This window comes from Puccinia triticina, chromosome 12A (genome assembly GCF_026914185.1).
Source record: "Puccinia triticina chromosome 12A, complete sequence".
In the NCBI taxonomy this organism is placed as follows: Eukaryota; Fungi; Basidiomycota; class Pucciniomycetes; order Pucciniales; family Pucciniaceae; genus Puccinia; species Puccinia triticina.
The window spans coordinates 197582-211125 of record NC_070569.1 but is presented as its reverse complement, the minus strand read 5'-3'; the positions used below and the strand labels follow the sequence as shown (position 1 = coordinate 211125).

The 13544-nt window shown below is 48.0% G+C and overlaps 2 protein-coding genes across 2 annotated transcripts; both read right to left on the bottom strand.

Moving 5' to 3' along the window:
• Positions 1-5414: 5414 nt before the first annotated feature.
• Positions 5415-6215, bottom strand: PtA15_12A22 (uncharacterized protein; the record flags this gene model as incomplete). Its single annotated transcript, XM_053161818.1, has 2 exons — positions 5415-5439; positions 6061-6215. 2 exons carry the CDS (start codon positions 6213-6215, stop codon positions 5415-5417), a joined length of 180 nt encoding a protein of 59 aa, XP_053025592.1.
• A 5645-nt stretch (positions 6216-11860) lies between these two features.
• On the bottom strand, positions 11861-12334 carry PtA15_12A21 (uncharacterized protein; the record flags this gene model as incomplete). Its single annotated transcript, XM_053161807.1, has 1 exon — positions 11861-12334. The coding sequence occupies one exon, from the start codon at positions 12332-12334 to the stop codon at positions 11861-11863; it is 474 nt and encodes a 157-aa protein (XP_053025591.1).
• Positions 12335-13544: the final 1210 nt, after the last annotated feature.

Genomic DNA, 13544 nt, shown 5'->3' with positions numbered 1-13544 from the left:
TGCTGCGGGTGGTTCTGGTCTATTCGCGCTAGCTTCCTAGGAGGTTGCTGCGGGTCTGGGTCTGTAATCTCACAGCCTGCCATGCTTTGAGTCGTTAGATTCAAAGCAGAATCCGAGATTTGGACGACGCCTATTTGTTTTAGCGACCGACGAATAGTTGCCCGACCGAGAGCCTTCGTGAGAAAATCCGCCGCGTTGGCGCCCGTCTTGACGTAGCGCAGTTGAATAAGGTGCAGGTGAATAAGCTCTCTGACGAAGTGTAAGCGAATGTCCATATGCTTCGTCCAAAAGCTGTTTTGCAAGGTCTCGCTATTGGCCAGGTCAATAGCTCCCTTGTTGTCGACGGCTACTTGAATGTTGCTGACTGACTCCTTGATGTCAATCTCCTTGATGAGACTGGCGAACCAGGCCAGGTCTCTGCCCAAGTCGGATAGAGCCTTGTACTCCGCCTCAGCAGTGGAAAGCAAGACGGTGGGCTGTTTGCATGCCTTCCAGTTGAGCAGGTGGGTGTCAAACGTGACCAGAAATCCCGTGGTGGACCGCCTAGTGTCTGGGCAGTTCCCCCAGTCAGCATCCGAGAAGGCCTTCAAATACGACGAGTCCGACCGCTTGAAGGTAAGGCCGACATTACAAGTACCGGAGAGGTACCTAAATACTTGCACGGCTGCCTCGTAATGTTTTATGCCCGGACTCTCCAGGTGTTGAGATAGCTGGCTCACGGCGAACGAAATGTTGGGCCGTGTTAGTATGCTGAGATAGTTGAGTGAGCCTACTAGTCCGCAGTAGTTGACGCCCAGCTTGTTGAAAGTTTCTATTTCACGTGGTGTTGCTTTCTTCAGCCGTTCTTTAGGATTGAGAGGGCACGATGCCGGATGCTCCTTGTCAAGCCCAAATTCAACCAGCTTTCTTTCCACGTATTGTGTTTGGTTTATTTGAAGACCGCCCGCGAAGCGCTCGATATTCATGCCTAGAAGGAACTCAGCTTCACCAGGATACTTGATATCAAATTCACGCTCCATCTCTTTCTTGAATACTAGTGGGTCGCGGCTGATAATGACGATGTCATCTACATGGGCGAAGAGCCAGGTTGACGGCTTACCCTTCTCCTCGCGTCTCCAAAACACACAGGGGTCAGAGAGCAAGATGTGAAAGCCGAGAGTCTTCAGGTATGTTGTAAGGCGTTTGTACCAAGCAAGAGGCGCTTGCCTTAAGCCATATATGGCCTTCTTCAAGTCGAGGACTGAGTTTGGTGGGCAGTCGTAGCCCTGCGGTGGCAGAAGAGTGACTGTCTCTTCAAGTGGACATGTCAAGAAAGCACTTCGAACGTCCAGTTGGTGTATAAGCATGCCGTTGTTCACCGCGAAGGAGATCAGAAGACGCAACGAGGCCGCTTTGCCTGTTGGGGCGTAGATTGCGTTGAAGTTTCGCCCGTAGACTTGACGAAATCCCTGGGCGCATATGCAAGCCTTGAATTCAATAACTTCATTGCCGGCCCCCAGCTTGCGTCGGTAAGCCCACGTGGCCGGAATGGGCTCATCTGCGTCCTTCTGTTGGCGGACCGTCCAGACTTCATGCTTCAGCATGTTTGCTATCTCCTTCAGTTCAGCCTGAATCCAGTTGTCTCGGTCCTTGCCTTTCATCGCTTGGTTGTGGGTTTTCGGGTCAATTTCGATTTCAATCAGGAAGGCTTGCCGGACTCTCTTTCCTGAGACAATATTGCTGGGGTCGATCGCGCTGGTGATTTCCTTGGATGGAGGGGCAGTGGTCCAGGTGTAGCGGCTTGCTGTCGGTGGGATTGGGTCCTGCTCGATAGTCGGCGTGCTTTGAGCCGGGGATTGGCTAGCGCGAAGCTGCCTGACTATGTCTTCCATTTGGCTCTCTTCTTCACTCAGTTCTTTTTTGTTGTCCTGAGAGATTTTGGGCAAGTCGTCCTCGCTGAATGGCATGGGATCGTCGTGCTTGAAGGAGGGTAGCTTGTTGTTGCCAAGTGGTGTGTAGCTCTTGTTGAGCGCTGGAAACTCGGGGAAAGTGGTTTCGTCGAAGTGAAGGTGTTTGACCTTGACAATCGATCGATCTTCCATCCGGTAGACTCTGTACAAGGAGTAATTGTTATCGTACCCCAGGAGAATCCCTTCCCAAGAGATTGAGGCAAATTTGGATTCTCTTTTCTGCTTGGTTTTGAATATCCAGACTCGGCAGCCGAACGGCCGGAAGAAGGTGACGTTTGGCCTTATGTTGAACATGAGCTCGATTGGCGACGATTTGTCGCAGGAAAGGGAGGGTAAGCAATTAGTTGTTGCAGTTGCCGTTTGCACGGCTTCCGCCAACCATTCAGGGGCCATGTTGGCCTGCATCAGGAGGCATCTCGTCATGTCGATGATCTTCCGATTCGCTCTCTCAGCCACGCCGTTATTTTGCGGGGTGTATGCTGGGGCGACGTTATGCTGGATGCCCTCGGCCTTGAGGTAGTCGCCTAGAGTCCCATTGACAAATCCTCCGCCCCCGTCCCAAATTGATTTCTTCAATTTGAAGCCGGTTTGCTGTTCGAAGAACACTCAGAAGTCGAGAATGGTTTGTGTCGCTTGGCGTTTCTCTTTGAGGATGGCTGTGTGGATGTAGCCTGTGCATTGGTCTACTAGCGTTAGAAAGTACCGGTGTGGAACTACTCTGAGGGAAGAATAGAGCTTGAGAGGGATTTGGTGCTTGAAGGGCTGCCTCTCAGGGGAACAAGAAAAAGAATATAAGAGTATGGACTCTTAAGGAAAGGTGTGGCTATGGAGATTCTTGAGGTATGTCTAAGGGTTTACTTTCTACTAATCTAATAGCAAGGTAAAGGTAATGTAAAGTCTGTCCAACCTGATATATTTGGCATAGACTTATCAAGCTTGTCCACTCTGATTTAATGGCATAAGCTAGGCTAGTGAATGGTGACCAGTGATCTGGATTGCTGGGACAGGATCTGATGGGGGACAAAAAGGTAGGGCCAAAGAGGGCAGACTATATACAAAATATTATGGGGCTGAGTTGTGGTTGGAAGAAAAGATGAAACAGTGAAAATTCTCAATCAAGGGGCTGAGGCTGAAACTACTATGGAGATGGGAAGTTCTGAGAAGAGGCTGAAATGTGGAGAGACAATGAAACATCACAACAAGGGTTTACATATCACATGAGAGTCTGAAAAGGGAAGGGCTGAAACCAAAGGGGACAAGGGGTAACCAAGATGGGATCTCTATGGTTATTACATGTGTGGCTAATCCTAATTGGGGTTGTTATGCTGGTTTGGGAAGGGAAGAAAAGATGGTCAATGTCCAGGGTCTTTCCTAATAGTCTGGCTCTGTCTGATGGGTGACTTTCTCCCACTTGTGCCTAGCTGGGAGCCTGAGAAATACTGAGTTGGTGTAGGTGGGTATCCAGAAGGTGGGGAAAAAGGGTGAAGAGAGAAAGGGGGGCCTGTTGATGGGTATGAGTTGTCCTGGCCTTGATCCTTAAGGGAGGTGGGTGCTTGAGTATTCCAGAGAGGGTTATATTGAGGGGAAAAGACTTTGATTTTGGTGCCATATTCAGGATTGGCTTACCACACCGGGCGCCTCCGTTAGTTGGAGGTGAGATGGGCCCAACAATATCCGCGTGAACTACACTGAGGGGATCGTCGGCTGCCTTGAAGTGGCCGCTACAGGCAAGCCGAGTTAACTTCCCCTGCATACATGCAGTGCAGGAGTGAGTCTTGGTGAGGCTGATCTTGTCGGGTATGACTTGCTTTATCCTGCCGGAGCTCGCGTGACCCAGTCGGTTATGCCATTTTTGGAAATCTGTGAGCTGCGGCGAGACTGTAGTGTTTAGATTAACAACTGTGTTTTGCGGAGGGTTGACACCCACGATCTCGAGCAAGTCGTTACCGACAAACACTTTGAAGGGTTTCTCGTTGTCTATTCTGACTTCAAACGCGCCGTTGGATTTGTAGATGGCGGCCTTGCGGTCGAGAAGCTGCATCATGGATACTAAGTTGCGCGTGAGCTTCGGAACGAATAACGCGTCTCGTAGTGTTATCACTTGACCCAAGATAAGGCGCAAGTTCGCCGTGCCTCGAGCAACCGCTGTCAGGTCTGACTTGCCGCTTCCTGTGGCGATGTTGATGTGAACCGGAGTTGTGTCCACAAAGTAGGCGAGGGAGTTCAGCATATGGTTGCTGGCCCCCGAGTCCAGGATCGTCAATAGCACCTCAGCTGACGGGGTTGTCGCATTGTAAGTGAATGTCGGACGAGCTATTGCATGGTGGGCCTGTTCCTCATCGTCGTCATCAGCTGTGGTGTGATAGGAGGTCCGGTGGCGCTTTTCTGGTCTTTCCCGCTCAAGGAGCGGCTTCTCTGGTGGACGAGTGGTTGGGTGAATTGTCCAGCAAGTGTCCTCAGTGTGGGTAGTTGCGCGAGGATTGTGCTTGCCACCGCTGCATCGAATAATGGATTTGGTGGGTTTCTTGGTTCGATGACTGGGGCCGGTGGCCAGGGCTGTTAAGGTCTGATCAGAATCTTCTACAAACTTCATCTTGGTCGAAGTTTTGTGGCGTCCAATGTCTCGGAGTTTAGCGATGATCTCCTTCGGTTTGGCGAGAGCTTTGAGGTCGGCAAATAACGCCTGCATCAGCATTGGCCGCCGTTTAGTGATTTTTCCGACTATTCCGCAGCCTACCAGCACGTCAGGGACTTTGAGGCCGAGTGAGCTGAATTCGGCGAGGCTTTCTTCCATCTCTGTAATGTAGGAATTCATATCCTTGTTGAATTGGAGATCAAGCCACTTATTCCATACTTGGAAAACCAATAGTAAGGAGTCGGAGGCGTAGATGTTCTTGATGTCGGTCCAGATTTTGCATGGAGCTTGCTTGTTATCATCATTGATGACGCTGGTGAATATGGCGTTCGACATCGCCTCGCTCAATATGCTACAAGTTCTTAGGGCTCCTTGCCGTTCGTCGTCGTCAGGCTCTTTCGACAAGGGTTCATCGAGGTATGTTTCTAGGTGTCGAGGACGCAGGTGCATTTTGATCTTGCACTCCCACAGCGGAAAATTGGAACCATTGAATTTAGGAACGTTGACGTGGTCCTTGTCCGGACTGTAAGCGTCACTCTTGGCTGGGGCCGGGGTTTTGTCCAAGCTTGTGGAGCCTTGCGTTCTAGTGTTGGCCATCACATACTGCTTTCAGTTGCTGAGAAGAGTGAATCGAGCGTGTTCGAGACTGTAAATCTGAAAGAATGAGAGCAACTGAAATAGATTGCTTTGTCTTAACTTCTTCTGTATTTACAATGTGTCTGACTATGAATAAAGAAAAGCTGAATCTGAAGAAAAGGTTTACCTGAAAGCAGCACGCAAAGATGCTGGGATCTGGGTAAACCTTTTAGGGAACTTGAGTGCGAGCTTGGCTAGTGTAGAATGGGTGGGGCGAGTCTAATGCGACGAGCAGCACATTCGTCAGAGCTGTCTTTGACTCGGTGCTCGCACCGCTGATTCTGATTCTTGGACTCACCGGTGCAGGGACTAGTTATCTGAGTAACTTAGTCTTATCCTGTCTGTACGGTTGGGATTGGTCTGAGTCTGGCAAACAAAGTTTGCTAGGTTTTAGTTCTACGATAGCAATCGCTACTATGCAGTGTCTGCTCACCTGATTCGGTGCTGGCCGTAATCCTGGCTAGGAGTGAGTCTTGGGCCTTGTTCCGAATACGGTGAGCAAGGGTTCTGTGAGGTGTAAGGTTGGTCAGTATGATCTGACTATCAACCTTGTCTCTGCTCGGCTACGTACCCGGGGGCTTGTGCTAATCTTCCTGATACCTTTGCGGTTGCCGTTGCGGATGCCGTGTCTACAGGAGACCGTGCATTGCTTGTTAGCTATTGCTTGGGTTATGGCTTGGCTGGACTGCTAGAGGGGCTTACCTCTTTGTGCAGCTGGGGCTTGGGTTGGGTCTATCCGCGCGAGCTCTCTTATAGATTGCTGCGGGTGGTTCTGGTCTAGTCGCGCTAGCTTCCTAGGAGGTTGCTGCGGGTCTGGGTCTGTAATCTCACAATCCGGACGGTGGAGCGGCAAGTAAAGCATCATTGTCCATCTGCTCGACTCCCGCGAATTGCCCGCCCGGTTCAAGAACACTACCTTTGATAGGATTGTCTCCAATGAGATGATCAAAAGCATTGGCATCAAGTTCCTCAACCCCTAATTTGCCGTCCTCCATCAATGCTTGAACCCCCGCCGCGGCATAGCGATTAATAATTAACTCCCTTTGTACCCGGGTCCATTTTGAAATTCTCTAACCCAACCATGGGTAGTTACTTTACTTTACGATGTATGTGGGATTTTTGTCAAGTAACTACCCGCCGTTATTGTTAGCAACGGTGAAACCACTGCGCTGCGCTGTTGCGAAGCGGTCAGCGCAGTGTTTTTTCGGAGCGCTGCGCTGAAAATCAGCGGGACAAGCGCTGCGCTAACCGCTGATTATTTTCACCGCAAAAAGCTGCAGATTTCAGCGCCGCTGAATCATTGGTCAACTGCTGCGCTGACGCTGTTTTCAGCGGAAAACCGCTGAAAATCAGCGAAGCGCAGCGGAATGACCGCTGAATGACCGCTGAAGGCCGCTGACCGCTTTTTCAGCATCAGCGCACTAATTTTGTGGTGCCCCAACATGGTCATAAGGACTAGATGAGGCCCAATGGGGGGCAAACAGGTGGTGGGAGGTTGATTGAGTGAATGAAACTATGTAGGTAACGCGCTGGCAGCGCCACTGTCACTGCTGCCATGTTCAGCGCCTAGTGGGGCGCAGCTAAATCAGCGCGCTGAGGCTGAAAAAGCAGTCAGCGGCCGTCAGCGGTCATTCTGCTGTGCTGCGCTGATTTTCAGCGTTAGCGCCTTTCAGCGGCGCTGCGCTAACGCTGATCAAAAGCAGGCGTCCGCAGCAAACCGCTGAATTCAGCGTTAGCGCAGCGCTCTTACCGCTGCGCTAACGCTGATCGGGCTGGAGGATCAGCGGTAGACCGCTGCGCTGCGCTAAAAGTGCCGCTGATGTCAGCGCAGCGCAGCGGTTTCACAGTTGTTGTTAGCAGTAACGCGCAAACAGCGGCATCAAGCGTAACGTAACAAGCCTATTTTTTTGAGGCCATTACCAGTAAAGTAATGGGTTATCACTGGATAATGCGTTATCACTGGATAACGTGTTATTGAGCAATAAAAGGCCAAATTAGCCTTAATTTGGCGTTTTATTGCTTGTTATCTTGCCCAATATCTGTTGCTCCACGCTCAGATATCGTAAAGCCCGTTGCAAAAAAAATGTCTTGGTCAGATATTGATATTGCACCGCCTTTACCTGCAACAATAACAATAACGGCCAACAATTGTTGATTCATTGTTATGTTACGCGTTACTGTAGCGATAAATACCCGCTGTTGTCTAACCCATTGCGCTCTTAACAAGTCAATTCAGTGATCTTAATCCATTGTTGTAAACCCCCCTCCTCCTCTGGGGTTCACAAGGTGTCACCAATGGACACCTGGCCTTTCACATACTTGTACATAGCTCAACCTCTCCTCTTCTCTGGCTCAGTAGAGAACTGACCATCATTCTCTCTGAGCCAGGTAAGGCCTCTCCCTCTCTTGTTCCTGTTTATTCTCTTTCATCTCAGAGAGAACTGACCATCATTCTCTCTGAGCCAGCGCAATACAAGCTCCTCTCCCTTGGTTGGCCCTAGACTTGTCCCTGTGCCCTCTTTTGAGCCCAGTTCCACCCAGCTCCCAGTGAAGAGGATTTCACCCCTTACAATTGTGCTCTTGAATAAAGGTTAAGGAGGAGGGCTAAGAAACTTTGAATAGCCCACATTTACCATCAGTTTTCTGAACAATCTCATATCAGCTTTACATACTGCACACACAAAACATATAAAAACACATCTTGTGTAAGACTTATTTTTTTCATGACTCAAGACTGTTGTAAACTACTCCAACTCCATTTCCAATACTAATTGCACTAAAGCTGTCAGGGTAGGTCTCTAAAGTGACCATACCCTGAATGACAAGATACTAAGTATGAAATGGACTAGCACTGGCGAGGCGTGGGATATCTAAACAGTAGACTGATTTCTATCTCTACTCAATTGTGGACGCGGGAGGAGGAGCCACACCTCTGAGACTAGCAGAGAAAGGTCTTTCTCAGTTCTAGAGGATCCGTTGTGGTGGTAGAGTCTGGTGCAGGGCGCCAAAGTGTCAAACAGAGTTTCCAAGTGTGTAGTGCTGCGGGGCACAAGGGCTCTGGAGGCAGCTGAGGCAGTGCGGGACCTTCAAACGGTGGATCACATATGCTAGGCGCAGAGCGTGCAGTCAAAGGTGGCGGAGCTGCGGCATGCAAAGCAGAGCAGACTTTCTCAGTCCAGGCAGTCCAGAGCGGAATATCTAGAGCTTCACAGTGATTGGGGGAAGCCATGGCAGCTGAAGCGGGCTACCTCAGCGGATTTAGCTGGTGCAGAGGTGGCAAGTGGGACCCCAATGCCAGAGGCTAGACAGGGGTGTGGACAGTGGATGATTGGAGGTCTGGAGGCTGTCTACAGCAAGTGGCGGAGGTGCAGATGACGGTGTGGGAGCAGAGGCAGGTGGCGTGCATGGGATGGGACAACGGTGGGCTGATACACTAACTGTATTGTTAGTGTAGTGTAGTGTTAGTTTTTTCCATCGGACTACACAAATAATACTGTTATCCTTGATTTTATTGCAATAACAATACATCTTTTTGATGTTATTGTTTTTGGCTGTTATTGTATTGGTAGTGTAGCTGAAATATGCCAGGTTAACAATAACCAAATCCTAGTTTCATGATTGTTATCTGTTGTTATTCCTGATAACAAATACAATGACTGTCAGTTCATCTCTGCAATTAATGATAAAATTACTTTCAGTGTGTTGATATTTTTGGTAGTAAAGTTGGTTTTGTGTTACAAAAAAAAATCTGGGACATAAGGTTTTGAGAATCATTTTCTACTAGAGGCTAAAAACCATGAAATAACAGATACTGTAGTGCAGAAGATTGTTATCCTAACCCTGATACACTAACTTTCAGGTAAATGTTGGTTATCCAAAAGAAATACACTACCTGTTAGTGTATTTTGAGTGTATTCTGGATAACAATACCCAAGATCCTCAATGAAAAACTTTGGATACACTAACTGTTAGTGTATTGGGCTATAATTGGGGATAACAATACCCCATTTGTCTTGCCAAATAACCATGGATACACTAACGGATATTGGCCCGTAGCATAGCGTAGTGTAGTGGCCCATTGTTGGATGGGAGAAGGATTTCTATTTGGTATTTCTGTTTTTATTGGGGTTATGACATCCGGCAGATTTTTTCCTTGATTTATTATCTACAGCAGAGAAGTGGAAATTTGTCTATATACAGGGGGGGGGGGTGTTCCTTCTTATGGATGGGGGGAGGATTATGCTATCTTCTACAGACTTGGATTAATTTTGCAGATTAATACTCATTTTTTTGTGTGGTTATGATTATGGTTTTCTTGCGGCTATCTTTCTCTTATGGCTACTTCATGCGGTGTTTTACAGTGTTTTCCTTTACTTCATGGCAGATTATTATTATTATTATTACACTGTGGAGTTATTCCTTTCTGTATATCTCTATTACGTGCTTATCCTACGCCACTTTCAGAGATCCCTTGACTACTTGGGATTATCTTGCGTAGAAGAGGGTCTGCTCCAGTCATCTCATGAAGGAGTGCACCCTTCTTCTACCACACGGTACGCCGGAGAGAGGAAAGAGAGAGAAGGATACAAGCCTCTCAAGATTACCTGTTCAGAGACTGACTAGTATCCAGGAGGTGAGGTCAAACACCAAGGAGGAATGTGTTGCACTCTCTAGAGAGTGCCAGACCGTAATTTTTTTCTAGAAGTCTGCCAGATATGAGTTGTGTCAGGCTTGGTGATGCCAAGACACAAAGTCCTCTAGCTACACGAGTGACTGCAGCGAGTGGGCGCGTCTGTAGACGCGGTAGGATGATGGTTTTTAAAGATTTATATCCCTAATGGGATGTAACGGAGGGGCCGCAAGAGCAGCGGAATGGTTATGGTGCCCTCCGGAGCGGTTCTTACAGGGCCTGACAAGCAGGGGTAGTATGTCCTGTGTTTTCTGGGGTCTGACGAGCAGGGGTAGTTCGACAATTTCCCAATATGTATAGAAAAGGGAGATGTTCCCGAGGAGATGAATAGAAATGATCTGGACTTACTGATAATCAGGAGTCCAGCAAAAAAAATGATGAATCAAGGCAATCAATCTAAAAAAACAGCAGGCTGGCGACGTTGACACAAATGATGCGGCGACAAGGGAGCAGGCGGTTTTGGATGGAAGTTGACGATTCTAGGGAGCAAGAGTCCTCCAGAGCCCGTCTTTTTATGCGGTTCTGGCGAGCTCTTCGGCTTGGTAAACTACTAGCTATCCTCCCAATACATCTCATCGGAGAGCATAGCATTTTTACTGCTCATGATACTCGTAGGACCCGTATCTCTTGGAGACGGGTCATAGGCAACGGGGCCTCTTCGCTGGTTCTACGGAAACTCCCTACTCAACCTGACGCTCTATCCATCCTCCGCTCTCGTGTAGAGGATGGATAAATGTCGGTATACATGCGGAGAACACCGGAACCCTTGGGACTTTAGGTTACCGTCTCTGAGGTGCTATGGCCATCGGAAACTCGTTTCCTTGTTACTATCTTCCAGGCGGCTGTTGGCTCCACACGATCAGGTACGGAAGTACTCTGTTTCGCGTGGATTTATTGTTTAGCCGCCTACAGGCGGCGGTAGCTTCTACGCGATCAAGTACTGTAGTATGTACTCTGTGTCGCGTGGCTGATTGATTTTAGCCGCTACCCAGCGCAACCTGTCTCCATGCTAACAGTGGCTGGATGCTTTGAATCACGTGGGTCGTCTAAGAAGGTCTTTCTCTACATAGTTCTTTTTTTGTTACATGTACCTGTTTATGATTTGTTGTACAATGAGATTCTGGACCGCGCGGCGGTCTTTTTGGTGTATAGCTTCTCTAGGAAGCTATTTGTTATAAAAATTGTTCAAACTAATCTAAGCTGTGCAGAGGTCCGCGCTGCGGTCTGTTCTGCACCCAATTTACGGTGCTCTTGGCTGCACTACCGGAGCTGCAGGTGGGGCTCTATTCTAGAATGGTAGCCCGGCTGACACGTTGAGAGTTGTTCATATGTTCATACTCAACTCATGCTGGTCTTATCTTTAGGGAGTTGAAAAAGGGTTGCTATAATTTTACAAACCATATCTTACAGTACATATGGTTTGTAATTCATATGTAATGTAAAATTCAATAAAGTCGCCCTAATATGTAAATTTACAACACATGCCCCCAAAAATTAGCTTGCAAATTGGAAGGTTTGCAAGACTACTTTTGCAAAATCCAACCCTAGATTTCCAATATCTAATTTTGCAATCCATCCTTCACGCACCTTATGGTTTGTAAAAGAAAAGGTATGTCAAATGGCATTTCAGGCGCAAATCTTACAATTTTGCACCTCATTCACCCACAAACCTTTATGAGCTGCAAATAATGTCTTGCAAAAACCGTGAATCAGACCTCAAAATTCAAATTTTGCAAACCATAATTTGCAACCCTCAAAGCAAACCTCTGGCATTGATTTCTGGAGGAGTCACATAAGTATAAATTCACAAAAAAAAGATAAAAACACGTGTATTTATTTTGCAGTCACAGGGACATAAGAAGTGGAAAAAAGAGCGGAAAAAACACAGAAACAAGTGGAAAAAACACAGAAACAAGTGTAAAAGGCTGGAAAAAAAATGAAAACTACACCCTACACGACTTTCCTGATCCTGCTAGAGCGCCTGGTTCCTTGCGGGCTTGGGTTTGGTTCTTTCGGAGCCGTGAACTTCAACTTCAAACGAAGAGGCGCCTTTGACGGAGCCATTTGACACAAATCTTGCTTTTCTTCCGCGCCTTTGGGAAGGGATGCAGCCGCTTGTGGCTGGGTGCGACCTTCTGATTGATCCACGGTTTGATTTGTCAGGATAGAATCATCCGGAAGGAAAGATTCGTCTGGATCGCGCGCTTTGGAGGGTTCTGGCTTCCGAGCTTCGGAGGGGTCATCCTCCAGGAACAAGAAGTCTAGATCGGCTAAGTGATCTACAAGCAATGATTGATCCTCTTCAAGGATATCATCGGCTTCCTTGTTGATTTCTGCAATTCCTGATTCACCGCTTTCCGATTCAGAGTCTTCTTTGATTTGTGCCTTTTTGTTTCTTGTTGTTGCCAATGAGGATTTTCCCATTTTTTTGCTTGTTTCCTTACTTTTTGCTTGCGGAGGCTCCTGATGAGCGATTGAAGTTGAGTTGTGAGAGACGTTCAAAATTGACTTCAAGTCTTTGAAGGGGATGTCGCCACTAGCGTCGGGATTATCTTGCTTGATCCTATCAATGGCCTTCTCGACGTACTCTTCCTCCGAAGGGGTCCACACGCGAGAATAGAAGACCCAACTGGTGAATGGATCTGCTCCGGCAATCGAACTTGGGACCCGGTTGATTTGTTGCGCAAAACCGTCATTTGCGGCGTCGTTATGAAGCCAAACAGCAGTCAAACTGCCCTTATCGGCGGAGATATTTGCACTTCGCAATACCTTACACCAATAATGGTTATCTTTCCAGTAGCCTCGAGATATTAGCGTGTAGATATGCCCTCCGACAGTCAACTTGAATGGCCAATTGGTTGTTGCCATGAATTCGAGCCGGTGAGCGTCGCTGGTGCTGCCGGTGAATTCGATATGAAAATGCAGATGAAGAGGTGCTGGATGATCTTTGTTGAACTCTAGCTTTGATTGGTCAATGATGTAGTGAGCAAGATTTGTGTGATTAGCCACAATGGCGATTTCGGACGAGACCTTTGACAGTTTTGCTCTCTTTTTTGGCTTCGGTTTTGAAGAGGGCTCCGGGTTAGTGCACAACTTGCAGACAAGCCCCGAGACTGATATCAAACCAGATGATTGCCAGAGATTGATCAACTTTGCAACATCTGAGTAAGGGATGTTGTTTTCGTGGAACATGTACGGCTCGACTTTCAGGACGTGCAATGTTTGGTGTTCTCAATCAGGATGTGATTGCGGCGTCTCGCAATTGAGCTGACAGGTGAATTCGCATTGTTCCTTCACGGAGAAGAGCTCCTTGTAGGCAGCCCGTTTGTGGAGTTTGGGATCCAACGAAACCTCCAGGAAACGATCGCACGATGCAAAAGCTCCGGGTATAAACTCTCCCGGGTACTTATCGCGCACGGCTTCAAAGACGCTGTTCTGGCCCCGTGAAATCGTCGATCTGATCGTGTTGCTTCCATTTAATTCGCCTGTGACTCGACAAGAGAAGTGGTGTGCAATCTGGGTGAAAATATTGCTCCCCTTTCCACTAATACCACGAGCCCACAGCGGACTGAAGAGGGCATACATCGATTCCAAACCTGCGGAGAGCCAGCAGCGGTTTGATCTCTTGGGGTTA